The 26,289-nt window shown below is 37.1% G+C and overlaps 1 protein-coding gene across 2 annotated transcripts in view; it reads left to right on the forward strand.

Moving 5' to 3' along the window:
- LOC104894845 (uncharacterized) overlaps positions 1-25,933 on the forward strand; it is a 44,916-nt gene extending 18,983 nt beyond the window's left edge. The window contains exons 8-19 of one of the 2 annotated variants that reach the window (XM_010681191.4): positions 371-504; positions 595-654; positions 5,824-6,059; positions 6,176-6,605; positions 6,975-7,298; positions 7,402-8,001; positions 8,132-8,305; positions 15,188-15,412; positions 15,501-15,784; positions 15,944-16,225; positions 21,382-21,504; positions 25,570-25,933. In XM_010681191.4, coding sequence (XP_010679493.1) covers positions 371-504; positions 595-654; positions 5,824-6,059; positions 6,176-6,605; positions 6,975-7,298; positions 7,402-8,001; positions 8,132-8,305; positions 15,188-15,412; positions 15,501-15,784; positions 15,944-16,225; positions 21,382-21,504; positions 25,570-25,702 — 3,005 coding nt within the window. In that variant the 3' untranslated portion in view covers positions 25,703-25,933. The remainder of the gene's footprint in view (positions 1-370; positions 505-594; positions 655-5,823; positions 6,060-6,175; positions 6,606-6,974; positions 7,299-7,401; positions 8,002-8,131; positions 8,306-15,187; positions 15,413-15,500; positions 15,785-15,943; positions 16,226-21,381; positions 21,505-25,569) is intronic. The other variant, XM_010681192.4, reaches the window with a different exon arrangement.
- Positions 25,934-26,289: the final 356 nt, after the last annotated feature.

The raw sequence follows: 26,289 nt of genomic DNA on the forward strand, positions 1-26,289 counted from the left end.
CTCGAACTAACACAAATCTATGTTAAATCTGAATATGTTCAAACTGGACTGGATCCAAACCAAATACAAAGCAATCACATGAATACTCTAGCTCCTTCGTCTTTTACTACTTGCAGCATTGAAATGTGCATGAGGACCAAGGAGAGGAGACTGGAGAGAGTTAACTGGAGAGAAAAAGAGAGTATATTGCCAAAAATGTCAACATTGAAATGTGCATGAGGACCAAGGAGAGGAGACTGGAGAGAGTTAACTGGAGAGAAAAAGAGAGTATATTGCCAAAAATGTCAACATTGCAAGTAATAGAGAACTTTCTAAAATGGTAAATGAAGTATATAGCTAAAAACTGTGAGTTTTGACCTTTTATGTTCAGCAGGGATACCAAGGAGCAATTCTATTGGAAGAGTTTCTGATTTGAGCTGTGGTGCTGACAACTTGCTTAATTCAGAGGACGCAATCCGTAGAGGAGAGTACACTGTCATTAGAAGTTTGATCCGTGTTTTAGAGGTACAACCCATTTTGTTTCTTTGCAGTGTAAGTCAACTTCAGATTTTTCTGATTTTCGATCTGATTTCTATTAATGAATGGTATACTCAGGGTGGTGTGGAAGGAAAAAGGCAGGTGGATAAAGTAATTGATAAGTGTGCCTCTATGCAGGTTTTTCCGCAACTACTTTCTTATCTACTTCTATTTGGTCGAATTGACTATCTTTTTTTTATTAGTGATAAAGGACTGATTGGATAGACTTCAAGCGCCAAGGGGTGTCACCCAAATACAAAAGAGGTGCCAAGGATAAAAAAAAAGCCCAATTTCTCAAGCTATCATAGAAAAATTTATTTACAAAATCAAGAAAATTCACGCAACAGTCACAAGCTAAAAACTGACTCCAGCTGCACAAAAGCTTAAAGAAATGAACTTCAAAACCTTGATAAGCAAAACCATACCCTCAAAAATCCGTTGTATTTGCATTATATCCAATGTTCGAGTTTGCTTAATGTGGCTTCTAGAGCAAGCTGCATTATCATTTGTGGACTGTCGCATTAGAACATAAGTGTAGTTAGACTACTCATCAAAATTTGTAACACATGTGAATAGCATCACATTTGCCTTTGAGAAAACTTTGAAATGCTTATATCTTCATAAAATAGGAATGTGAACTGTTTAAGAGTATACTTCAAGCTCAATTGTTAGGTCTGAGATAACTATTCCCCTGTTCCTTAATAGAGTTAACATCTCGTTTTTGCATGGAGACTAGAAGAGCGGAGAAGTAGAGAGAAGAAATTGGGTAGGTGGGTGGGGCTCAACTTCAAAAAGTATGAGGAGAAAGTCACTGAAAGAGTAATGTTAAGGACTTTGTGGGACATCCGAATGGAAGATGTCAACCATATACAAAACATGGCTAGAACATAAGTATACAACCTTCAAGAGGTCGGTGCTCATGTGTTTACTTATTTAATTGTTTTTTTTTTTTGGGATATTCTCTTTGGTAACCCTTAGTTTTGGAAAATTGTCATCGGTAACCATTTTTTTTAAAATTAATTTTATACAAAATAACATTGTACTTTTGCATAATTAAAAGCGAGCAGAAGATAAGGGAACTTAGCTTGGCGGAGCTATGATGAGAGGGAAAAATAGAGTAGATGGGGTTTTGGTTTTCCAATCCGGAGATCATTGGATTTTAGATACTATAGTGAATTGGAATTCTAGATTTCTCTTCCATTTGATTTTTTCGATTTTCGGGTCTCATCAGTTACCACCATAAGCACAACAATTCACCATTGTTTGCCGCTAAATTTTGCTGGAAAACATCATTACGAGCAACCTAATTGCCGGAAAACATCCATCAAATACTTCAGAATGTTGTAGAACAAGAGACCCATGATTCGCTCACTTCCTTCGCAAGTTTTCTCTCTCCTAATGGCTTCTGTTATGGCCGATGCTGCAGTTGGGTCTGCTTCTCAGTCACAACATTGCCGTTTGTCGTTTTAGGCTGGTGTCTGCCGCCATGCGTCTGCTTCTTCTTGTGGTTTCTGGCATTTGTCTGACGGTGACAAAGAGGGAAGGAGGAGAATGAAGATGGGTTTCTTTTTGGTGAACCTTGATTAGGCAAAAACAAAAACTATCAGTTGGGTTAACGTGAAAACCCTCATTAAGGCCACACTTTGAATTATGTACAAGTATAGTGTAATTTTGTACAAATAATTTTTTTGGTTACTAATGAGAAATTTCCAAAGCTATGGGTTACCAATGAGAATATTCCTTTATTCTTTTTGGGGGGAGGGGAGTGGAAGTGTTGCTGTGGACAGTAGGAGGGTTATGAATAAGTAACTAATCATGTCCTCTCTTCTACAATCATTGCTTGGTTTCATCGACATAAGCAAGATTAAACGGAGTATTGGAAGCTTTATCGAGAACCTATGATCATGTTATTGGTATATGGACATATAGTATTGAGGACACAGGCTGCTTGGTATAAGGTTGACTGCAGCTATATTACATCCGTGCAAATGAAAACTGGAATTTCTAAGAGGTGAAGCTTTGTCATAAAAGTGTCTTCCATATCTTGCACTTAGCAATCTGAGATGTTGGAACCAACTTCTACACCTGAGGCAACCAACCTTTTTTTTTTACAAGCCACCAGTATTCGTTCAGCCTAACTTTGTCGACCCTGTCAAACTTCAAATAATAAGTTCAGGACAAATCTCATAGAAGTGCTAACTGGTTTCATCACTGTTATAAAGAATCTGCATCATCAATATCATTGCAAGAACTATACTGAGCTTCTTTGAATAGAATTTTATCTCCAAATACACCTAGATGAGTCACAGCTGTAGCTTGGTTCTGCTGTTCAAACCTCATGGCTTGGATGAATATGATGGAAGTATTGAAATTACTGATGTCTCAAAGATTATTTCTTCCAGAGTTATGTGGTGAACAATGAAGAATAAATGTTGCCAAACAAAAAAAGATAAATATATAGAATTTTAAGAGAACAAAAGCATGCTCAAATATAAAATAACTCAACATCGATATGACAATAATATTTAGAAATCAAGCTCAGCAGTAGATACTGTAACAAACCCCGAACACTCTAAATTAATAATGTCATTTAACCTAGCCACGTGGAAATGAAGATGATGGAAGAATGAAAGAAACTGGAAACCAGCTCACGAGTTTGCATGGACCAAAGTTGGGAAGCCATCCCTAGCCTCCCTAACTTAGAGCAAACTCTGGCTGGAACTAAGTAAGGGATGACATTAATGGTCCAACAATAGAAATAACCCTTTGTGCAGCCCTGATTCACCGACCCAAAGTGTGGCCTACTCTTCTATCGGGACCCCAACGGATGTCTAACCCTTGATCTAAATGTCCTCATTATACTCAAAATAAAATCAAATGTCCTTCGTGGCTTCAAATTGCCACAAAATTATCACATAAGATCCCAAAATAATACTTCATAGTCCATAATCAATAATGACTGCAACTCATCATATTCTACGAAATAAACGAAATCATATCACTTTGAACCCATTTATTTATTTTTGAATAATTTATGCATCCAATAATCTATCCAAGTAATAGTCATTCAAACAATTCAATCAACCTAGCGCAATGAATTGCACCTCAAATAGAAAGGATCAACGTTTGTCTTACGGAATTTAAATATTAAAATATGAGCTCTTTTGATTAGAACATGATTGTAAATATTCAAATGACTTGCATCCCCTCCAAAATGCTATAGAATATGTTTCTCCCACTGCCCACTCATGCCAACATGAAAGAAAAACACTCTGGTCATGTCCAACCATTAAACACCAACACCCTCTGCAGCACGCAAGCAGACCTCCAGCATGCCTCGGTATCCAAAAATTGCCGCAGCCTATGCCAGACTAGCCATGCCAAGCCACACTCATGGTTACCCACTGTCTGCAGACATATGCAGACATACCCGTGCACATCTACAAACGCTGACCTGCAAAATCACGACACTACTATGCACATCCGAAAAACTAGCAGAGCACATCCGCTGACCAGCTTTTGCAATAGATTCAACAACCTTGTCTGCCATCACGCTCAGACCTACATAAATCAACTGTGATAGGAGCAACTTTAAATTAGCCTACACACATGACCCTGCACATATGCACCTGGTCGCCTCGGGTACAGCTATGCAGCCCCAACTGATTACGCACAACACCACACCTCTTTTAAGCATGTGAACAAGTGCATTGTAGTAAACTTTAAACTAACTTGCTTAGATGTTTAAAAACAAGTAGGATGGCAAATAATAAATTCCACAAATGATTGGTCACAAATGCTATGCTTACTACCATGTATTAAATATTACCACTTTAATATGATTTATCAAAGATTAAAGACATACAACTTATAAGCAGTAAGAATTCAGCAAGATATGTAGCATTCCATAACATATTCTTCATCACGAAATAAAGAGAATCAAATGAAGACTACGCTAGTCCCAGCCTATCATGAACCCTCAAAGTACTAAACTATGTAAGTTCACCCTTGGCTACGTTGATCTTTAGAGGAGTGTAGATTATCTCGGACACTTTGCCGTCGAGCTTCCAGTAGTCCTCTTGAGTCTTCACACCTTTATTTTGCAACACACGAAATAAACTAATTAATCAATAAGCTTTAGACATGAAGTATAAATGATTTAAGAGAACTTGAATTTTACCAAGAAGAAGAGGTGATGCAAGATTAAAGTAGGGAAGGAGGAGAAGGATTAAGCAACACATGTAGTGGAGGTGAGATAGAGGTTAATACTGTGTGAGGCGTTTCTAACTAATTGTAGAATTCTACCGAGAGGGAGTTAGAAGGAGAAGGTTCAAGTAGACGAAGAAGGGAATGGAAGTGAAAAGAGTAGTGGGACACTATGGACTGTTTAGGAGACTAAGTAAACTCCACATGTTAAATAAGAAGGATTAGAAAGAGAAAAATAATTAAAAGAACCAACAATCAGAATTATGCTAGCCATTTACCAGAATACTCGGCCAAGTAAAAGGAAGTAAGTTAATAAAGAAAGTGGTTTCTGAAGGTTGGTGTTGTGAAAGGAAAATAAATAGAAATATATAATTATAACCTTTATAACTAATTAAGACAATGAGTAAAATACAATGTAACATTGGACAACTTAAGGTTTAATGTTAAGTTAAACACACACTTGACTAGAAGATATATTAGTTGTTAATGATATGTAGTTTAACCGACTAGTCTATCAACGATAGCAGAAAAAAGGTACTATAATTGAATAAACGAATAAGTTTCAGACACTTATTATATAAGAAAATATAATAAGGGTAATTACTTGACAAATTGTAATACTTACTAGACGAAACTAGCTTATTTATTGAAGTTATTTAATATATAATGATAAAATTAACGGGCAAAAATTTTCAGGTGTTATGCTATCCATAGTTCAAAAATGCGGTTTTGGTCACGATTGCGGTAACGGTCACGATGATGCGGGAACATGGATGATGCGGTTGTCGTACCACCAATTATCGGCTTAGACCATGAGATATCTCTAGAACTTGCCTAAATTGCGTTTTTTTTTACACCTTTACGATGTGAGTATTATCGGTTCGGTAGATTTGAAAACCTTTACGACACGAGTGATACGATACGATGCTGCCTTGTTTTGACATCATGATGCTATCCTTTTTTTGGCTCCTTTTTGTACATGGATTACACTGTTTGGTGTCTCGCCTAATTATACTTTTCACTTGTATAAATGAAATAAGCTTTACTACAGTACTACCTCGAGAAGTTTCTATTAATTTATTTTTGACCTTTATTTTGCAGAATTTACGAGAAGCTATTGCTACATATCGTAACAGTATTTTACACCAACCAGATGAGATGAAGCGAGAGGCTTCACTGTCTTTTTTTGTGGAGTATCTGGAGAGATATTATTTTCTGATATGTTTTGCTGTGTATCTTCACACTGAGGAAACAGCTGTAAACCCCAGTTTTCCTGCTCAGTGTAGTTTTTCTGATTGGATGAGGGCGCGACCAGAACTTTATAGCATATTGCGTAGGTACTTATTTTAGGAAAAACTTTGAGGAATAGTAATGCATGATATCTGTATCCTTTTATGCAAATTCTTATTCCCATTCATTGTATTATGTCTTTTCTAATCTAGCTTATATGTAGGCTATTGAGGAGAGATCCAATGGGGGCATTAGGCTACCGTAATGCAGAGAAGTCACTTATTAAGATGGCTGAATCTACAAATGGTCGTCCTTATGAGATGAGTGTGGTTGCTGCACTGAGAAATGGAGCAGTGCTGGGCAGTCAAACTGTCTTGAAGAGTGACCATTGCCCTGGTTGTCAAAACTTGAGTTTGCCGGAGAGGATAGAAGGTGCCCCAAATTTCAGAGAGGTTCCAGGATTTTCCGTTTATGGCGTGGCAAATCCAACAATTGATGGCATTAGATCTGTTATTCAGCGCATTGGTAGCTTAAGAGCAGGTCGTCCAGTTTTCTGGCACAATATGAGAGAAGAACCTGTTATCTATATAAATGGAAAACCATTTGTGCTTCGTGAAGTTGAAAGACCTTATAAGAATATGATGGAGTACACTGTACGTGCATAAAGCTCCCTGCAATTGCTCTTTAAGTATGCCCATCTTTAGCTTCAATCTTTGAAGTCTTAATAAAACTTCACATGAAAATAACTAGTTAATATGCTCCTACATTCTTAAACTGTATGGCTGTAACTTTTTGATAATATTATAATTTCAAAAATGTCATGTCCATCCAACTCAGATTTTTTATCTAAGCTACAGAGCAAAACCTGCAAAGATTACAAGAAATATACTTAGGCTAGAGTTGTTTAGTCAAACTGTTTAATCAAGTAATTCTCTGTAGTCCCTTTGATTATTCTCTTCTTTAAAGGATTTTGTGGATCATGATTGTGATATCAAATATTGTTCATTTTTTTTTTGGCTCAGGGTATTGATTGTGAGAGGGTAGAAAGAATGGAAGCTCGGTTGAAAGAAGATATTCTGCGTGAATCTGAACGCTTTGGAGGTGCTATTATGGTTATCCATGAAACTGATGATGGACAAATTTTTGATGCGTGGGAACATGTCAACTTTGATTCAATTCAGACGCCACGTGAAGTTTTTAGCTGTCTAGAAGCTAGAGGGTATCCAGTTATGTATGAACGTGTCCCCATAACTGATGGAAAGGCTCCAAAAAGTTCTGATTTTGATACACTAGCAAAAAATGTTGCCTCAGCTTCAAAGGACACTGCTTTTGTTTTCAATTGTCAGGTAAAACGTTTTCATAGTTGATACAAGCTGTCATTTATAGTGCTCATGGTTTGCCTATGAAGGAGAGTAAATGTGGCTGAATTCCCTTCCAACTTTTGTGCAGATGGGAAGAGGAAGAACAACAACTGGTACTGTCATAGCCTGCCTTCTCAAACTAAGAATAGAATATGGTAAACCTATACGAATCTTCCGTGATGAGTCCGTAGGTGAAGTGGATGATAGTTCTTCATGTGGTGAAGAAACTATGGATGATTTGTCAGCATCTAGTTCAAGTACTGTTGATCAAGGAACAACTAGAAAGCCAACTCGCACATTTGGCATTAATGACATCTTGCTACTGTGGAAGATTACAAGATTATTTGATAATGGTGTTGAATGTCGTGAGGCGTTAGATGCTGTTATTGATAGATGTTCAGCTTTGCAGAATATACGTGATGCAGTCCTACGGTACCGCGCATTATTTAATCAACAGCGTGTTGAGCCCAGGGTGAGAAGGGTTGCATTAAATCGTGGTGCTGAGTACTTAGAGCGTTACTTCCGTTTAATCGCCTTTTCTGCGTATCTTGGGAGTGAAGGGTTTGATGGATTTTGTGGCCAAGGAGAATCAAAGATGAGTTTCAAGAGTTGGTTGCAAAAAAGACCTGAAGTCCAATCAATGAAATGGAGCATAAGATTGAGGCCAGGACGGTTCTTTACTGTTCCAGTAATGTTTCTTTAGCTTATTATGATACTTAAAAAGAAACAGAAACCATAGTGAATATTCTAATAGTTTTATTTATCTTGTCCTTCCTCTTAAACTCATTCATCTGACTTACTTGGCTTTTCTGATGCAGGAAGATCTGAGATCTCCCTATGAGACTCAGCATGGAGATGCTTTAATGGAGGCTGTTATCAAGGCTCGAAATGGCTCCGTGCTAGGGAGGGGCTCTATACTTAAAATGTATTTCTTTCCTGGTCAAAGAACTTCTAGTCACATAAAAATACATGGGGCACCTCATGTTTACAAGGTACAATTGTTTGTTGCCCTGCTGTTCCTTACCTTTTGTTTCTTTGAGAGAGAGAGATAAATACTATCTAGGAGAAAGCAAATAGTCAAATACTCCCTCTTTTCACAATTAAACGTCATGTATACTATTTTGACTATTCTACGTAAAACATCAAATATCATGTTACTAAATTGAAAATTTACTCCATCCAATCGTCTCAAGTCTCAACCCATGTGATGTAGAGCTTTCCACTAACTATGTGGGATTTTCCATTGACTCTCTCTCCCTTTTGATTAAATATTTTTATCTTTGTTTCTACAGTATGTACCAGAAGGGCTATATTTCCCTGCTATTTACTCTTTATATGTGTGCAAACACCTGAAAATGACGTATATTTGTGGACGGAGGGATCTATTTATTTGTCATATAGGTCGTGCACATGTTTGAGGGCAATGTATGCTCTGTTTGTTATCTTAAATCCTCTTTGATGTCTTCTTTCTGGAACGCTAGGATGGGCGGGTGGAAGTATCTGCTTTTTTTCTTGAAACTTTCCCTTGTGATCGGCAATGAATGATGGTGCCCTGAATCCTTCTTATACTTTAATCTTTGAAATCTGAGACGGGGAGACAAAAATATGCTCATCGAATCTTTCCACAACATTGTCCTTCATTCTTTCATAGGAACCTTAGCTCTTTCAATAAGTAGTGTGTGTTCCTCATGTTCTTCATCTAACAAGTGTATGTTCCTCCTTATTGAAACAAACACTAATTACTTTCATTGACTTTGCATCACAGATTCACAGTCTATTGTCAAGTAACCCGCATCTCCCTCGAGATCAAAGCTAATAATTCGCAACTTAGGCTCTTTCCCAATATAGTGAGGGGCATCCATCCAAATTTTACTAAACAAATCGACCAATGAGTATACATCAGGATGAACTCTGAATTTCAAACATCGTATACATCAGGATGAACTCTGAATTTCAAACATCTCTTGTTTATGGTACTACCTCGTTTTTTTATTTGCAACAAATGTTTTTTTGCCACAAATATTAAGGAAAGAGGTGAGAGTAAAATTTGACCCAATTGCCCACTTTTTGTATGTAGGATAGGTAAAGTGGGGATAAAATGGTGAAATTCCCCCACAACTTTTACCAAGAAAGGAAATATTGGTTATTGCATCTAAATAAAAACACCTAAAAATGGAAATTGTTGCAACTTAAAAAAAACCGAGGAAGTATAAAATCAACAAGGAGCTTGTTGAAAGACTAAATAAGGACGAAAAAAAAAGCATTTGTTGACGCAAAGAATTTACCCACTTAGCCAAGATTTATCGCACTCATTAGACAATAGTGCGTATATTAACTAAAATTGGAAAGTAGAAGACAATTATTCATTGTTTATGCACCCAAGGCCTAAGTGTCATGTTAATTTGTCGTACGTAGATTTTGACACAAAAAACAACATACAAAGTTCCAGACACCCTTTCAACATTGTATAATTACAAAGTAAACCACATGATGCTTGCAATGGGTCACCATGTGATCTCTTCTTTGATGAAATTTGGGGCTTTAAATGTCTTTGATGCACTTCCTCTATTTTTAATAGAGTTTCTCCCTTTCTTTCAGTTTAAGGACTACGTTACATAAGAGAAGACATGGGGTGGGAAGGAATTGAAATTTAACGTGGGCATAGCAGAGACATATAACCATAACAGAGGTTCTAATAGAGTTATGGGCAGGTCTAGTGGGAAGTGTAATCTATATGATATGACACTTAATGGAATTAGGGAAAACACGAGTCACTGAAGTCCAAATCTCAAAGTGGAGTCATCCGAAATCTTAAGGCAGCAGAAAGTGGAAATTTGTCTTTTCATATTTGCCATTTCGGATGTTGACATTATCGACTCTGCTTGGTCTTGAACGACAAAATTTTTTTTTGTCTAGTTGGAAAATCATTACTTATCAACTGATGTATTACTTGATATGAATTCGTATCATTTAATATTTCAAATCACGTAGTTGTGTGATTTTCTTTGCCTATTTCTATTAACCTTTGGTGTGGATGTAACATTAGATTTTGATTTTTTGCGACTGTGATAAATGACATATAACACAGCCAAGCTACGATGAAATAATGTGGTTTATGTTGTATCTGGATGATATTGCATTGGTGAATGAGCATAGTAATGGAGCTAATGCTAAATTGGAACAATGAAGGCAGATATTTAAACCTTGAGAGTAGATGGAGTGTAGTTTTAGCAATTAAGGATGTGGTAACATTGGATGGATAAAATTGTCCCATTAGGGAGTGTTTTAAGTACCTTGGATCGATCTTATAGAGAAGTAAGGGTATTGACCAACATTTGACTCATTGGATTTAGTGGGGGTAGCTTAAATGTAGAGGGCAACCAGGATTTTTTCACTCCTGCATTGTAACTCCAAGGTAGAAAGGAAGCTTCTATAGGACAACTATTAGACCAACGTTATTATATGGGTGCAAAAGTTGGGCTTTAGGAAATATCATATTGGAACGATGGGGAAGCAAAGATAAGCATGTTGAGATGAATTTTATGGGTGCAAATGTTGGGCTTTAGGAAATATGATATTAGGGAGATGGGGGTAACAAAGATATGCATGTTGAGAGTTTGAGACGAATCTGTGGAATTTCATTAAGAGATAGAAATTCACAATGAGGATATTCAGTTGTTGGTTGGAGTTGCAGGCTTTAAGGGTAAGATAGAGAAATTCAGTTGTGGTGGTTTGGGCATATGAGGTGTCGTTTAGAGGATAGTGGAAGGTTGGAATGCGGGAGTTTATATAAGACGTCGGGGAAGTCAAAAATTACTTGCATGGAGGGTGTTAGAAATGATATGAAGAAATTAAGTTTGCATGAGCACATAACACTTGATAGAAGAGAATGGCGGCAGAGGATCCATGTAAATGACCACCAGAGATAGGATGCATCATTAGTTGCTATTAGGTAGCGGAGTAGACTTGTATGAAGTGAACTAGTTTCTCGTATAAGGTTTTGAATTCTATGATTTTCGGTTCTGATAGACATATTGTTTAACTTTTTGTTGACCTCTTATATCCGTATGTTTATGTTCAATCCAGGGCGGTTGATTGCTATGAGAGGGTTAAGTAGGTTGACCTCTTTCTTCTTATCTTTTTACCTTGGATTGGGTGTCCTTAGCATGTTTATCTCTCTGAAAATAGAAGCCTCAGTGTATTGAGTAGCTATGTGAGCTGGACACAGTTGTTTTGTAAGCGTACTAGTGCTGACATTACTGGACACAAATATGGGTACAACTGCAACATGTTTACCTAATCCTCCTTTTGCAGTTTGATGTGTCTCCCAGAAAAAAAGAGAAAGAAGAGTATGAAGCAGCTGTTTTATGCTCCTAGATACGCTTCTAATTTCTCTCAGCTGGATTCTGGTATGCTAGAATGGTGTGTGGACCTCTCTATTTTCCAGTATCTCCTCTAAACACTTTGAAACTAGATAGGTGGGTTTGGTGGTGGTGAGAGCAGAAGATTCTTTAGAGGTCTGTCTTTTACCTCAGGAGTTTTTTAGGGTTCCTTACTTTCCCTCTTCCAGTATCCACCATTGTCTACTTGCTTTTAAACTTCCTTGTCTTGGAAGTCCTATGACCTTTGTACTACTTTCTACCGTTACTCGATCAAATAATTTATTTTCCTGTTACACTGGTAAAGTTGTGGCCAGTGGGTATCAATTAATAATGGGACCAGGTTGGTGTCATTCATTTTTGCATTCTAGAAGTTATTAAAGCTAAGATACAAATATTTATGGCATTTTATTTTACTAGGAAAATTTGTTGAAAAGGACCTCTCTTGACACATTTAGGGGTTGTTTGGTTAACATTATTTAACATAGGAAGTTAGAAATCCTAGGAATTGGAATTGTTTGGTGTTGTTTGGTTGACAAATTCATGGGAAGTAGAAATTCCTAGGAAGTTCCACTTCCCACAAAATGGAGGAAGTCAGGAAGTTACTTACCTAGGGGGACCTAGGTAAGTGGAAATTCCCATGAGAATTTTCATTTCCCTTGAATCACCAAACAATATCTAGCAATTTCTAGGAAATACAATTACATGGGAAGATAATATTCCAAGGAATTTGCGCTTCCTACATTGAACCAAACGAGCACTTATTGTGAAATAGCACCTTTCCCTTTTCTTCTGGTGCTAATACCTTATAAGACAATTTTTTTTTATAACGACGTTTTACTCCTATTTTCCAACCTTATTTTTGCCCTCTTCATTTGTTGAGTGACTCTCCTTGATTATCTCCTCTACTTCTTCTTGCTCTAACTCCATCATCTACAACTTTCTCCCTCCCCCTTACAGTACCACCTCTAACCTAGTACACATGACCCAATAAATCTCCAAAGTATCACTTTGATAACAATTGAAATAATTAATTAGTGTAACTACAATTATGAACCTACAATAACATTCTCCATCTGTTTTTTAATTAGTGTAACATTTGACTTTTCACACTTGTCGAGGCACAACTTTAACCTACAATATCTCTAGTTTTATAAATGTAAAAAAATATAAGAAATACATATTTGGAAAGTGTATATCAAGACGAATCCAACAAGATCCCACATGACTATATATTTCCTTACATATAAATAACTATTTATGGTCAAAGGGAGGTGGATGAATAGTACCTAAAGTCAATGTGTTACATCTAAAGAAGAACGGAGAGAGTACCTTTTAGGAATTGAGATATTCGAATCACTGTAAATCTATAAAACCCACAAAATTATGGCATTAGTTTTCAAAATGTAAAATAAAGGTGGAATAGGTTCACTGCAAGGGGAAGACATCACAAATAGATAGAGATTGACATTGACACGGTGCAGAAATGGAAGACCACTCAATGTCCTTTTAAACGTACTTCTATTACCAAATATATCGTGACTTCCATGACGAAACCAGAAATACCAAAATACTCCGTCCGTCTTTTAATTGTTAGACTTTCCTTTTTGAGCCTTTTTTTAGTAGTTAAACTCATACTTTTTCCTGTTTAGGTAATATGACCCACTGATTTTTACATTCTCTCTCTAGCTTTTAGCTATCTCTCACCTACTCTTTGCATTCTCTCACCTGGTTTTTACATTCTCTCTCTTGCTTTCCGACTTCCTCTCCCATACTTTTTCCATCTTGGTTATACGAAAAAGTGAAGTATAACTATTAAAAAAGAACGGAAGGAGTAGAGAATACCAAATAGGTAATTTTGAAGCAATTTTACACAATTTGCAATCAAGGTTTTAAAACTTGGTTGCCGTGGTGTATTGCAAAACGGTAGTGTACTGCAGTCACGATTGACTCGCAGCGCAGCAGAGTGGAACTTTTTACTACTTGTAATGGCCTAAAATCGATTTTAACCAGCATTAGTATTGGCTGTAATGGCCTAGATATCTTAATGACCTTATTATTGGCCAAAACGGCTTTGTAAAAATCATGTTTTCTGATAATTAATTGGCCCTTGGCAACACGGGTAATTTGGGTTGGCAAGCTCCAAAACCTGTAAAAAACGGCTGGTTCAGCCGTGATATAAAACCATGCTTACAACAGGGCATTTGTACGTGGAATAGTATATTGACTAATTACACGGGAATATTGTGATATAGATGTGACAAGTGACTCAAATAATGATTAGTTGATCTATATAATTATTGAGTTTGGATAATCTTAGAATTCAAGGTTGCAAGTAGTTCTTTGATGTTGATTTTATTATTGTGGGCCCTTGGGTATCCAAAGTTGTCATACTTAATTATTGGGCTATTTTAGAATATTAGTTAAATAATAGATACTTTTGTTTAGTTAGTTATTTTTCCTAGTTGGACTAGGGAACTAGGTTATTTTCCTATAAAGATAGACCTGGGTCTGTATTTAAAAGAGAACGTGTTCTGAGATTAAGTTTTATGTGAAGGTTTTGTGAATAAACCTTTGAGAGAATTCTTGTTAAGAGTTCGAACAGGTTGATGCCATTGTATTCAATCTTAGAAGTTGTTGCCTTCTAAGTTTTATCAATCAATTTCACCATTAAAATCATCTAAAAACCTTCCATCCATCAAGATCCATATCAGATTGGAAAATGAACATTAAAGCGCACTAATGTCTTCATCCCAAACTCCATATAATAAGAAAAGCTCGCAATCTTGCATGTGTCTGCTATATCATCATTAACTGTAAGGAAATGGTGCTGTTACTCCCCTTGGATCTCACAAACAAGGCGCATTATCTGCAGTGGAGAGAGAGAGAGGGGGAATATGAATAGAGCATAGTCAGTGAAGAACGAAGGAGAAGAGAAGAAAAAATCAGAGGAGGAGCAAGGGTGTGTGTTAGGAAAAGAAACCAGAATAATGGAGAGTGTTAGGCATGTGCTAAAAGAAGAGGTTAAACTGAGGTCTAGAGGTTGTTCACTGTAGAATGCCAAGTGCCAAGTGCCAAGTGCCAAGTGCCAACTAGGTTCTGTATTCAAAAGCTGTCTTATGGGGTGCAATCTCAAATAAACGTGAAAAAGATGTTTTTTTTTTTGAGAAAAAAATAATAGAACTTGTACAGATAAAAAAGTTCTGTTTTTTGATAATGTTTACAAATACTTCATGATGAAGAAAGCATCTTTTCGGTTGTTTTGCCTCAGAAGTGAAAAGAGACTTTATTTTCTGTAGGAATTGTTTCTTTGCTTATTTTATTAACTATATTTATATCCGAAGAATAGTAATTATTTTTATTATAGGGTTAACTCCTTCCAGTTTGCTGATTCTGAGATGGTTGAATACCGTTATTTGCTGTCATTGACTCATTGTACTGATAAATTCGAAAGTACTTGTCATTCTCTCACTTTGCATGTTATTTTCTCCTCAGGTGGAAGGATACCCTGTCTACAGCATGGCAACTCCTACTATTGCTGGTGCTAAACAGATGTTATCTTTCTTGGCTGCTAGTGGATCCGTGGATGGTGGACGAAAGTTAGTAATAACTGATTTGAGAGAGGAAGCTGTGGTATATATAAACGGTACACCTTTTGTTCTACGGGAACTGAACAAAGCAGTCGATACACTGAAACATGTGGGAATTACTGGTCCAATGGTTTGTTTCTGCTACCTTAGTATCATTAAACAAAAGATGAAGCCTTAGTTAACAACTTACTACTCTCTCCCTTCTGTAAATCATGAAGGTGGAACACATGGAAGCACGTCTGAAAGAAGATATAATATCGGAGGTTACTCGGACAGGTGGACGGATGCTTTTGCATCGAGAAGAATATAGTCCGACTGTAAATCAATCTAGTATTGTTGGATACTGGGAAAATATTTTCACAGAAGATATCAAGACTCCTGCAGAAGTTTATGAGGCTCTAAGGGATGAAGGCTTTGATGTATCATACAAGAGAATACCATTAACCAGAGAGAGGGAAGCTTTGTCATCTGATGTTGATGCAATACAGTACTGTAAAGAGGAGTAAGTAACTCGCTGTTATTTATTCTTCTTTTCAACAATGTTGGTTATTGAGGCGAGCACTTATTGGACATTGGGAATTATTGGACTGTTTGACACATTAATTGTTTTCAAAAGCATTGTCAATGCTGGATGCTAAAATAGATTGTCTTTAATTTGCAGGTCAGCAGGATGCTATTTATTTGTGTCACATACGGGGTTTGGAGGAGTGTCTTATGCAATGGCGATTATATGTGTTAGACTATATGCTGAGGGAAACGTGCGACTTGATGTTCCAGCATTAAGAGTTTCATCATCCCCACTTTCAGTGCCTGATGACATGTCATGTTGGGCTTCTGATGAAGTGGCACTCAAATTGGGTGACTATCGGGATATACTCAGCCTAATAAGAGTTCTTGCTCAAGGACCGAGGAGCAAAGCAGATGTTGATGATATCATAGAAAGGTAAGATTTAATGGAAGTGAGTGTAGTTGGAGAAAGTGTGTCATTTCGAGCTGACTTGTCATTTCTTAGTTTTGTGGAACATTTTATATGATTCCCAAATTCAATGAATTCTTCAAGTCTTTATTAGTCCCACTTCCCCACCTTCAAACAAAGGCAAAAGGAAGATTAAGGTAAATCTGAAGATCAAGGTTGCATTCTCTTCACCTACACTTATCTCAATGAACTTATTAAACCTAACTGGACTTGATCAGCCTGATTTAACCTTATTTTACACTTGATGAGACCTGATTGGACCTGGTAAATCCTGAAACTTTATTTTTAAGGTGAAGAGAACGCTACTAAAGCCACACACCAAATGGGGGATCAAACCCTCATGATCATCCTTATCCTTGAAAGAGACTTCTAGAAAGAAGAATAGAATAAAGAAAACAACAGAGAAAAGGGACATGAGCAATTTTATGTGGAACCCAAGATTTGGGAGATAAAGCACCCAACTTGCACTAGGAATAGAAAAAGATGACAAATAATTGTGTACAAAGCTATCAAAGATCTGTCTGTAGCTTTTTTCTGTTGAAATGAGAATAATAGCTTAAAACGGCAATATGCATATTCGTACTTGGGCATAAACTAAGCAACATTAATGAGTAGGATCACGTGCATGCATTGGATTTCTAGACCAGCATTGAACATGGACGTGCTATTTTGAACACAAACTGTGTAGGCAAGTGAGTGGCAAACCAAAAATTTATTTGCCTTTGGTGAAACGGAAACCAGCCAACACAGAATTGCTAAATGCAACATACTCGTATTGACTTAGGCATCTGCTTTCCCTTTGCTACGCTTCTGTATTCTTTGATGCACACACTTTTTGCTATTCCCAAGCCACCGTAGGCACACCCTTATATCTCCTATTGGCAAGTACCACCTTCCCATGTTCCCAACAATAGTATTGAGACACTTTTATTTTTTTTTACTTCATCAATACTTGGAAGAAGTGAGGAACACTTGCTTTCAAAGCTTAAGCTTTGTTAATGCGGTTTATCCTCATGGAAACCCTGCGATAGTTTTAGTGCATGAAATGTGCTACACCTAGTTGCCCACCTCGGCATCCTCCCATGAGGTTCAATACTGTAGGCACAACAAGCAGGGTAACGATCTGATCATGTAAAAGGACTTAAATGATGTGAGGAGTTAGTTAATTCTAGGGAAGGGGAATCCCGCGGTAATAAATGGATTTTCCAAGGTAGAGCTTTCTCATGTAAGGGTCCTTGTTTTTTTTTTTTTTCTGCATGGCTAGAGTTTAGTGTGAAATTCGGAACAAGATCTACTCCCTCTGGTTTCATTAGTTTACCACTTCTTTAGACACTAAGTTTTAGGAGAAATAGGTATGTGGGTCATAGAAGGAAGAAAAAGTATTAAATTATTGCATATTGTATTGAAGTTAATACTGCTGGCAAAGAGAAGTGGAGTAAAAAGGACACTGGGAAAAATTTATTGTAATGATGATAATATAAAATTGGTAGGTCATTCCAAAAACGGTTAAAAAAGAAGTGGGTAAACTAATAGATGACAATTCGAAAAGGAAAGTGGGTAAACCAATAAAAACGGAGGGGATACGTTTCTAAAGTTTGTAGATAATAATTTTCCTAATAGGTCAAGGATTTAACATTTTAGGCTCTAGCCTTCTTTTTTTTCTTTTCACCCCTTTTCCTCCATTAGAGTTTTCAGTTCTCCCAAATATCTTATTATTCCCCCCCTCAAAATCTCAAACTCCATTCTTAGTTTTAAAAAGCACGCCCAAGGCGCGCCACTAGGCGTAGGGCTCGCCCAGGCGGCGAGCAAAATGCATCTGTCACCCAGGCGAGGCGAGCAACAAGAGGCGCTCGGAGGCGCGAAACGCATCTGTTCACTTTTTCGGCTGAGGCGCACGTATGGGTCACGCCCCCTCTTCATTTTTCTTTTTCCACGTTTTTGAATTTTATTTTGCTCGACCCTTCGTTTTTCGCTTGTGGAATGGTAACCCTAGAACGGGCTTATAAGCACAAATGTCTCCTCTGCTGGTGGTCGCCTCACTGCTGACCAGCCTGTACCTCGCCGGTGATCTCAGGTAAGTTTTCTTCTCTCTCTTCTCGTTATCTTCTTCGCCTCTTCTTTTTCTTCCGTCGTTCTAACTTCTAACTTCTTTTTTTTCTTTCTTTCTTTCTTTATTTCTTCTCTCTGTATTTCATTTTAAAAAAGCTTTGTTTTCTTTGATGAGTCAGTGACTCTTCGATCTCCTTTCCCCTCTTTCTTCGATCCTCTTTTCTCTCCCTTCTTTTTTTTTTAGAGAATTTTATCTCTTCTTTGACCTTCCTTTCACGCCAGCTTCTTTGCTATACTTTTTGTATTCTTTTCTTTTTTCCATTTTTTAATGTCGCCTAACAGAAGTGGAGTAGAATTAGGATTCTGACTCTTTTTTCAACTTCTACCCTTTTTTTTAAAAAAGAAAAAGTAAGGGATTTTTTAATTCTTGTTATTTAGACATTAATTTGGGCTCATCCTTTGAAATTCAGTACCCAAAAAAATAATTAAATAAAAAATAATAGTGTGCCTCATCTACGAGATGCGCGCGCCTTCGCCTTGCGCCTCTCTGTGCCTTGCGCTTTGCGCCTTTTAAAACTAAGACTCCATTATACCATGACTAACCTGACCATTACTATTAAGACCTATCAAATCGCCAGCTCCGCTATCATCAACACCCATGAACATTATAAGCCGGCATTCTATAACGGAATGGCAGAGTTTTAATTTCTTGCTTGCAACCATAGATGGTAGATAGTTAGACAACGACCAACTAAGAGAGATAATCCGAGACAGATACTGCAACACATAGAAGCTCTTGATCTTGAGTTTCCAAGGCTGAAGCTGATCACCTTACATTGTTGTCATGGTGGATCCATGTCAACATTAGGGGAAGGGGGGAGGGGGGGTGTTGTGGTAGGCTGTGTTTAAGTGGTGTTTGTGGATTAGGTGGTGATGCGGTGGTAATGGGATTTTTTCAGTACTTTGATGATGGTCGAGGATGAGAGAAGTTGAACGGCATGACTCACATGTGTGGAAGCAAGATAATTAGTGAGAGGGGAGGATTTTGTTTTTTTTTTTTAACTCCCTGGTACCACAACCAAAAAAAAACTAATTTCATTCCTTTCGCCTCTTAAATGAAACACAATACAGAATTAGGGGGTTTCCAGATTACTTTCCTTATGCTTTCTTGATACCATTCCTTTTCTTAGTACTGAAATAAACAGCTTCGAGTCTTTTTCAGCTTTATTGCTTATTGGAGAAAAACAAAAAAACAGCACAATAGTTTGTGGCGCTTTTTGGTTCAAAGGATAAGTTAAAGCACTAATATTCAGTATGAGAACCATAGTAATGCTGCCATATTATAATCTAATATAACCGGGTTGTTGATTCTTCTTTTCCATCTCATTTGCCTTCAAAAAGAATTTACAAGTAAAGAGCGAGCTATTCGTCGGAAGGGTGAATACCTTATGTTTTTTCATGTGTTATGGAAGTTTTGAGAGACTAGGAATGTCAGTTCCTACAATTTTGACATGGCAACAATCCTTTGAAATAGATGTACATAAATTGTTTGGAAAACCAGGGGCCTCATTTCCTATTCCCCATGGTGAGTATTCATCAGAAAGTTTCATGTTTTGTAGGCATACCAGGAGGAGGAACCTATGTGCTTGGCAGTCCTTTGGATGTAGTGGTTGGTGAGAAAAGGTGGAATATTCATAGTTTAGTTTCTTGCCGCAAATCCTTGTGGGATTATTGATCAAGTTCCAGTTAAGAAATACCTTATATGGGGTTATGTTATGTCCCATGCACTTGAAGTTGATGGAATGAAGGACACACCAGTAGTAAAGAAAGGCTATAGCTCATCACAATAAATCTTTCATAAATGATTGGAAATGGGCTTGGGTATATAAATTAGAATACAGAAGGATAATTACGGTGTTAGAAGGCGTGATCATACTTAAGAGAACAATTTGCAATTTTTGTCATTTAGGGTAAAATCTGGGTTAGCATATCTTCTATATAGATTAATGATACTTTTTCCTTGTCTGGAACAGAGAGAGTTGTATATGGAATTCTTCAACTTTTTTGTAGGTAGGTAAACTTTATGATGCTCCGATTCAGGTACAAGTGTTCAACACAGGTGCCGATCCGAGTGTCGAATCCGGAAATTCCATCAAGGACACTGGGACACGTCTGAGAAGGATCCAAATTTTGAATTTGGAATCAGCGAACCCAGTAACTTGGAGGAAAAAAAAATATTGGCTTACATAATTTTTTTAAATATGTTATAGCTGTTTTTGTGACTGAGAAAAAGTTTACCCGAAAAAAAAAGAGACAGTTGCTCAGGTAATTCTAAAAAGAGATAAGAAATGGAAAATGAAAAGTCGGAGAATAATACTCCATGACTTTTTTCTTTTTGGAAACCCTCCACATGACTTTAATAGTTAAATTTACCCGCCCACATTTAATTAGTTGGAGAGAGAGAGGCAGAAAGAGAGAGGTAAAGAGAAAGATGCGACATTTAAGAAAAACGAGAGAAGAAAGATATGTGCAGCTTGCTGTCACTCAAAATGCTGTCCTCAATTTGCTTATTTTCTCAAGCCTGCTGTGGACTGTGCATCTGCTGTGTCCATTTTGATCATGCCGTGTCTGACTCGTATTCTGTGTCCACACCCGGGTTGGGTCAGTTTGACACAGACACGACAGGGAAAAGTGACGAGTCCGGGCATCACAGGGTAAGATGAAGGGCCCTACCAGGCCCGAATCTCTCAAAGTGGATAGTGGCCTAGGCATTTTGGGAGTTGGGGTGGGGGGGGGGGGGGGAAGGTTAAGACCTTAAGATTGGAAGGTTCTCTCCTTTCGACTTGGCCAAGCTTAGCTTGGTAATGGAGTTCTTACAATTGTATATGGAGTTGTGCTTGGTCACTAAGCTAAGTATTCCAACCTCCTTTCCCCCCACCAAAAGTGTCTGTCGTGCTAGGAATCATGTTAAATGCAAGAAGCTGTGTGTTTAAGCCAATGAACTTGATTAGCGTGCAATTCTTTTTCATTGGTCGCTTTAGTAATTTTTTTATTTGTATGCTCTATCTTTACAGATGTGCAGGAGCTGGACATATACGTGATGACATTGTCTCCTATACTAAGGAACTGAAGCAAGCCTCTCATGGCAATGAGGAACAACAGGCATCCCTTATTGATATGGGTGTGAAGGCATTAAGGTTAGACAAATCAGCAGCATTATCTCGAAGTAATATCTTTGAATTATTTTATGTCTACTCTGCGTTTATCTTTATTTTTCACTCTTGTGAAAGAAATAAAATTTATAAAAAATTATGGGAAGAATTACCTTTTTAATCATTTCAGTTTTGCGCATCGTGTTATGTGAAATTGTACATGTTATGTTGTAAATTTGACAATAACATCTGATTGTAAGAAACAAATTCAAAAAGATCAATGGTATTTCAATCTATTGTATTGATTATTAGAGAAAGCATTTCCTCTCCTTCCTTTCCTCCTATACAAGCATGCACCCCAATAGCCTTACCACCACAAAACCCCCACCTCTGTCCAGCGTCTTTGATTTTAACTGAACTTCCCCTAATTGAGCCCTTATTTAACCCAAATTGCAAAACTTTATATTAAATTTCCTGAATTTGAGCTTCCTATCTCAGTATTTTGGACAGACTTTTGAAACGCCACAATAACCCCTCAGTTATGACAGAAATTGGTTCAAGTTTCTGTGAATTCTGTGAAGTGGTTTAAATTTCTGAAGAGAGCAAATATAATTAAAAGACTGAAATAAAATTAAACAAAGAGAACTATAAATGTCAAGGTCTAGAGGGTTTCGAAGAGCGCAAGCATAGAGGGAAATGCTAAAGTATTCACTAGAGTACACTTAGAAAATAAGCAGACCCAAAGATCAATTCAATAGCAATTAATGTCAATCTACCTTGATTATACAACCCTAGGTCTATTTACTATAGTTAGAATATTCTTGCTTCCGCCTTCCTACACTAACAAAGGAAAAGGAAAAATAATCTAGGAAAATAAAAGCCCAATAAACACATCTAAAGAATTACCTGATGAACTAAAGTAGCCGAATAATAAATCCTATAAATGGAGCATGTTCAAAGTCCCAAAACAACTGAATCATGTCCGATAGTAAGGTAAAACCAAGAGTGTTAATTTAAAAAGTAGTTACAAAAACGGAACCTGATTATCTTTCCCTCCTTCCGAAAGTAAACTTGTCCTAAGTATCATCTGCAAGTCAAGTCATCAATTCACTTGGTCGTGAAGTAGCACAATGGTCAAATTTGAACTAATCTTTTAATCAAGGATTAGAATATGTAGTCACCAAGGCCAGAAGGTTGTACATGCCTCAGAAATAATAAATTAGCTTTCATTTTCTTCTTGTCAAGATTAGGCATAAGCAACAACTCTACAGCAAGAGCTTTTTGTTAGGGTGTAATGGATGCAACCAGACTCTTTACATCATTGTGCTATATTGCTATGGACAATCCAATAGTACAGAACGAACGCTCATAGGTAAGCTGTGACACCACAAATTGTGCAGTGTATCCATGGAGAATGTTCATCAAAGCTTGCTTCTTGACCAGTGTTACCTGATTCCCTAATTTCCCTGCCAATCGCGAATTGAAAAAAGCGAATTATGGTCGTTTTGGTTCATTTTTGGCTCATTTTGGGCGAATTGGCAAATTCAAAAGGCGAATTAGATAGCGAATTAGGTAACATTGTTCTTGACTTGTAGCTTATGACCATCATGTAACCAATTAAGGTTGTGAGGAGCATGATGCTTTGTTTTAGGAAGCTTCATAACGCCCACCAACTTTCTAGATGCTAAGATGTCATATTAGTGATACTATACACAATCATGAATTGTAACCAAAGAGAAGTATAACAAAACTATCCTAGGAAAGTAAAATCCATGATGTCTAAAGAATTGATTAATGAACCTATTTAAAGGCTAAAAATATGTAGATTAAATCCTATTATAATTAATGACCTCTCTTATATAATCCTTATATTAAGTGTACTGAACATTGTTACCTGGTACGTAGAACGTTCCGGAACGTGGTATGGAAACGGGAACACAGAACGCAGCCTCTAGAGTAAACCAGATGGAATCCTAGACCACGTACCACGTTCCGAGACACGTCTCCTGTAACGTGAACGCGGCCACGTACCACGTTCCTAGTATCAATGGTACGGAATATCCAATAGAGTTCTTATGTAAAAAAGTACGGATAGTTATGTTAAAATAATAAGGTAGGAGGAGTTGCCTAAAATTTTGGTTGAAAAGGTTGGGAATAGAGAAACAAAGCACCCAGCTTCTGATGTTGGTAGTGGAGCCTAGATGGCATGGTCACGCAATCTTAGAGAGCTCACGATTTTGGGGCTGGAATGTTTGAGGGATGCTGTGGTGGTAGGATCATAGGGGTCTTGTACGAGGAGGACTAAAGGCAACTGCCTTATCTGACTTTTTCTTTTTTATGAAGTGAGGGTATTTTTGTAATTTTAACAGGGTTAACAAAAGTTAACGGAATGTACAGCGTAAAGGGGTCAATTTTTAAGGTTACAAAAAAAAAAAAAATAGTTCTTGTTTGTCGACCAAATACAATGTCAAAACTTATAGTAGATAGATACTAGGTAAATATTTGGTTGATGTATATTTTCGTAGCTATATGGAGTATATTCTTCAGCTGTGTTTACTTAGGATTATAGTGTTTAGACTTGTATTTGCTATGCAATCACTCACCCATTAGAGATCGAAACCTACTCTAGCATGGTGATCTTAGCGATCGGTCCATTGCCCCTAACCTACTTATCACTCTCTTCTAAAACCTGCCTCCTCTTTTACCGGATTGTCGTGGCTGTCTCCCTTGTAGTCCTCTTACCCTGACAAATTTTACATCACCTTCCCTCTATATTTTTCGTGACCACACAAGATGGTGTTTAAAGAGAAAGAAGCGCTACCACATTACCATTACTAACCTATACCTCCCTTCTTCTTGCTCAAACCATGAGCAATATATTGGTATTTTATTCCTTACTCCTGATCCACAAAAGGTCCAAGTCATGGATCACATCAATGACACTGCACTTGATCCCACCATCACCAAGACTAGGTGGGATCAACAGGTTGCAAATTGTTTCTACAAAAGTATGACTAAGGATTTTATTATTATCCTCAAAGCAAGATCACATCTCTATTTACATGTCAAAAACCTCTTCAATGACGACATAAGTGCTAGGCAACGTCATAGGCTTATAGCCTAAATCCTATCAAAATGGGATCGGTAGCATGAGTCAATATGTTCTCTTTGGTGGTTGTTTACATGGATCCTGTGCTTCCACTCTTCTATTGGGTGATGCATGCACCTCATACCTAATTTCCTTATCACTTTTAACGCCCTCCATCCAAATTGATAATAGATGGATAGAACTTGGAAAGCAAGAATCCTAAATTCCAAGTTAACAACCTATTTGAACCTCAGTGAGAATTTCCACACTAAGTATTCAAGCAAAAAGCTCAACACAATATTTAATATCATAAAACATCCTCCCCCTAAAATAATACAATGACCCTTTATATAGTATTATTCTACTAACATAAACCCTAAGAGAAATAAAACCCTGATGAACTCTCGATCTAAACATGATACATAATATTATATATTCCCTTCGTTTTCTTTTAATTATTAAACTTTCCTCGTTATCCCTTTTTTTAAAATTGTTACACTTTTACTTTTTCCTTATGTGGTGACTATCACATCAATTTTTCACACTTTTCCACCTCATATACTCCACCACCCATTTTAATAATCCACCCAAAACCTTCCCACTTACCCTATTTCTCTCTCCCTTACATTATTTTAATGCTTCTTTAACATTTACCAAAACCAAACATTCTTTTATTGTACTTTTTCCTTTTTTTTTGCACAATTTTCTTAGTTCTCCATCAAAGAAGTGTAACAATTAAAAAAGAACCGAAGGGAGTATGAGCCGTTATAAATCGAAACCCACAAATCAAACCATTTAGTCTTGACCTGTGAAGTTACCAAGGCCCATATATTTTAATACCCAACTAAATATTTATGTTTGGATTGACCTTTTGCTCCTGCATCATTATTCCCTTCTTAAAATATGATTCGTTGTTGAATCCATTGTCCTTGTTTTTTCTTTCAAAATATGAGTTTCTTTCCGACTTTTTTTATGTTGTTCTGTCATCTATGCTAAGTAACTCTCCTTGAATCAATCTGCAGGAGGTATTTTTTCTTGATAACGTTCAGGTCTTACCTTTACAGTGCTTCTGCAGCTGAGACTACATTCTCTTCATGGATGGAGGCTCGACCAGAACTGGGCTATCTCTGCAATCACCTCAGAATTGAAAAATGACTTTAAACAAGAATCTTTTTGATACGATGATACTGACTTTATCTCCTTGTGCATAGATTATTACAAATTTGCTCTGTCATAGTGTTACTGCATTATTTGCGGGAAACCTTGTGTCCTGGCTGACGAGGTTCTGGTCCAATATAATAAAATGTATGTGCCATTTATGGATGTAATACTTTCTCTGTCATCACGTCATAATTAAAATTGATTTTCTTGATTGCCAAAACAGCACTTTCATCAGTACTTAATAAACAATAATCCATTATCGTTGCAAGTGTTCTCTCTCCTCTGCAACAACTATGGTTCGACACGAACTTTTCACCAAGAATTTTATTACCAAACATAAGTTTATTTTCCCTGATAGTGGGCTGCTAAATAAAATCGGATAACTCATGACCCTATAACTCCTTATCAAGATTTTAGCCTATAAGTCACACTTTTAGACATTCACGAGATTCGTGTACTGAATATTGTGGGATGGCTTGAGGGGATATGAGATGGTATATTTAAAATTCTCACGGCTTTGAACAGGCATAAGAAAAACTTTTAAAACTGTTTTGGGACAATTTTGTGGCTGCACCATAAAA

This window comes from Beta vulgaris, chromosome 5 (assembly GCF_026745355.1).
Source record: "Beta vulgaris subsp. vulgaris cultivar EL10 chromosome 5, EL10.2, whole genome shotgun sequence".
In the NCBI taxonomy this organism is placed as follows: Eukaryota; Viridiplantae; Streptophyta; class Magnoliopsida; order Caryophyllales; family Amaranthaceae; genus Beta; species Beta vulgaris.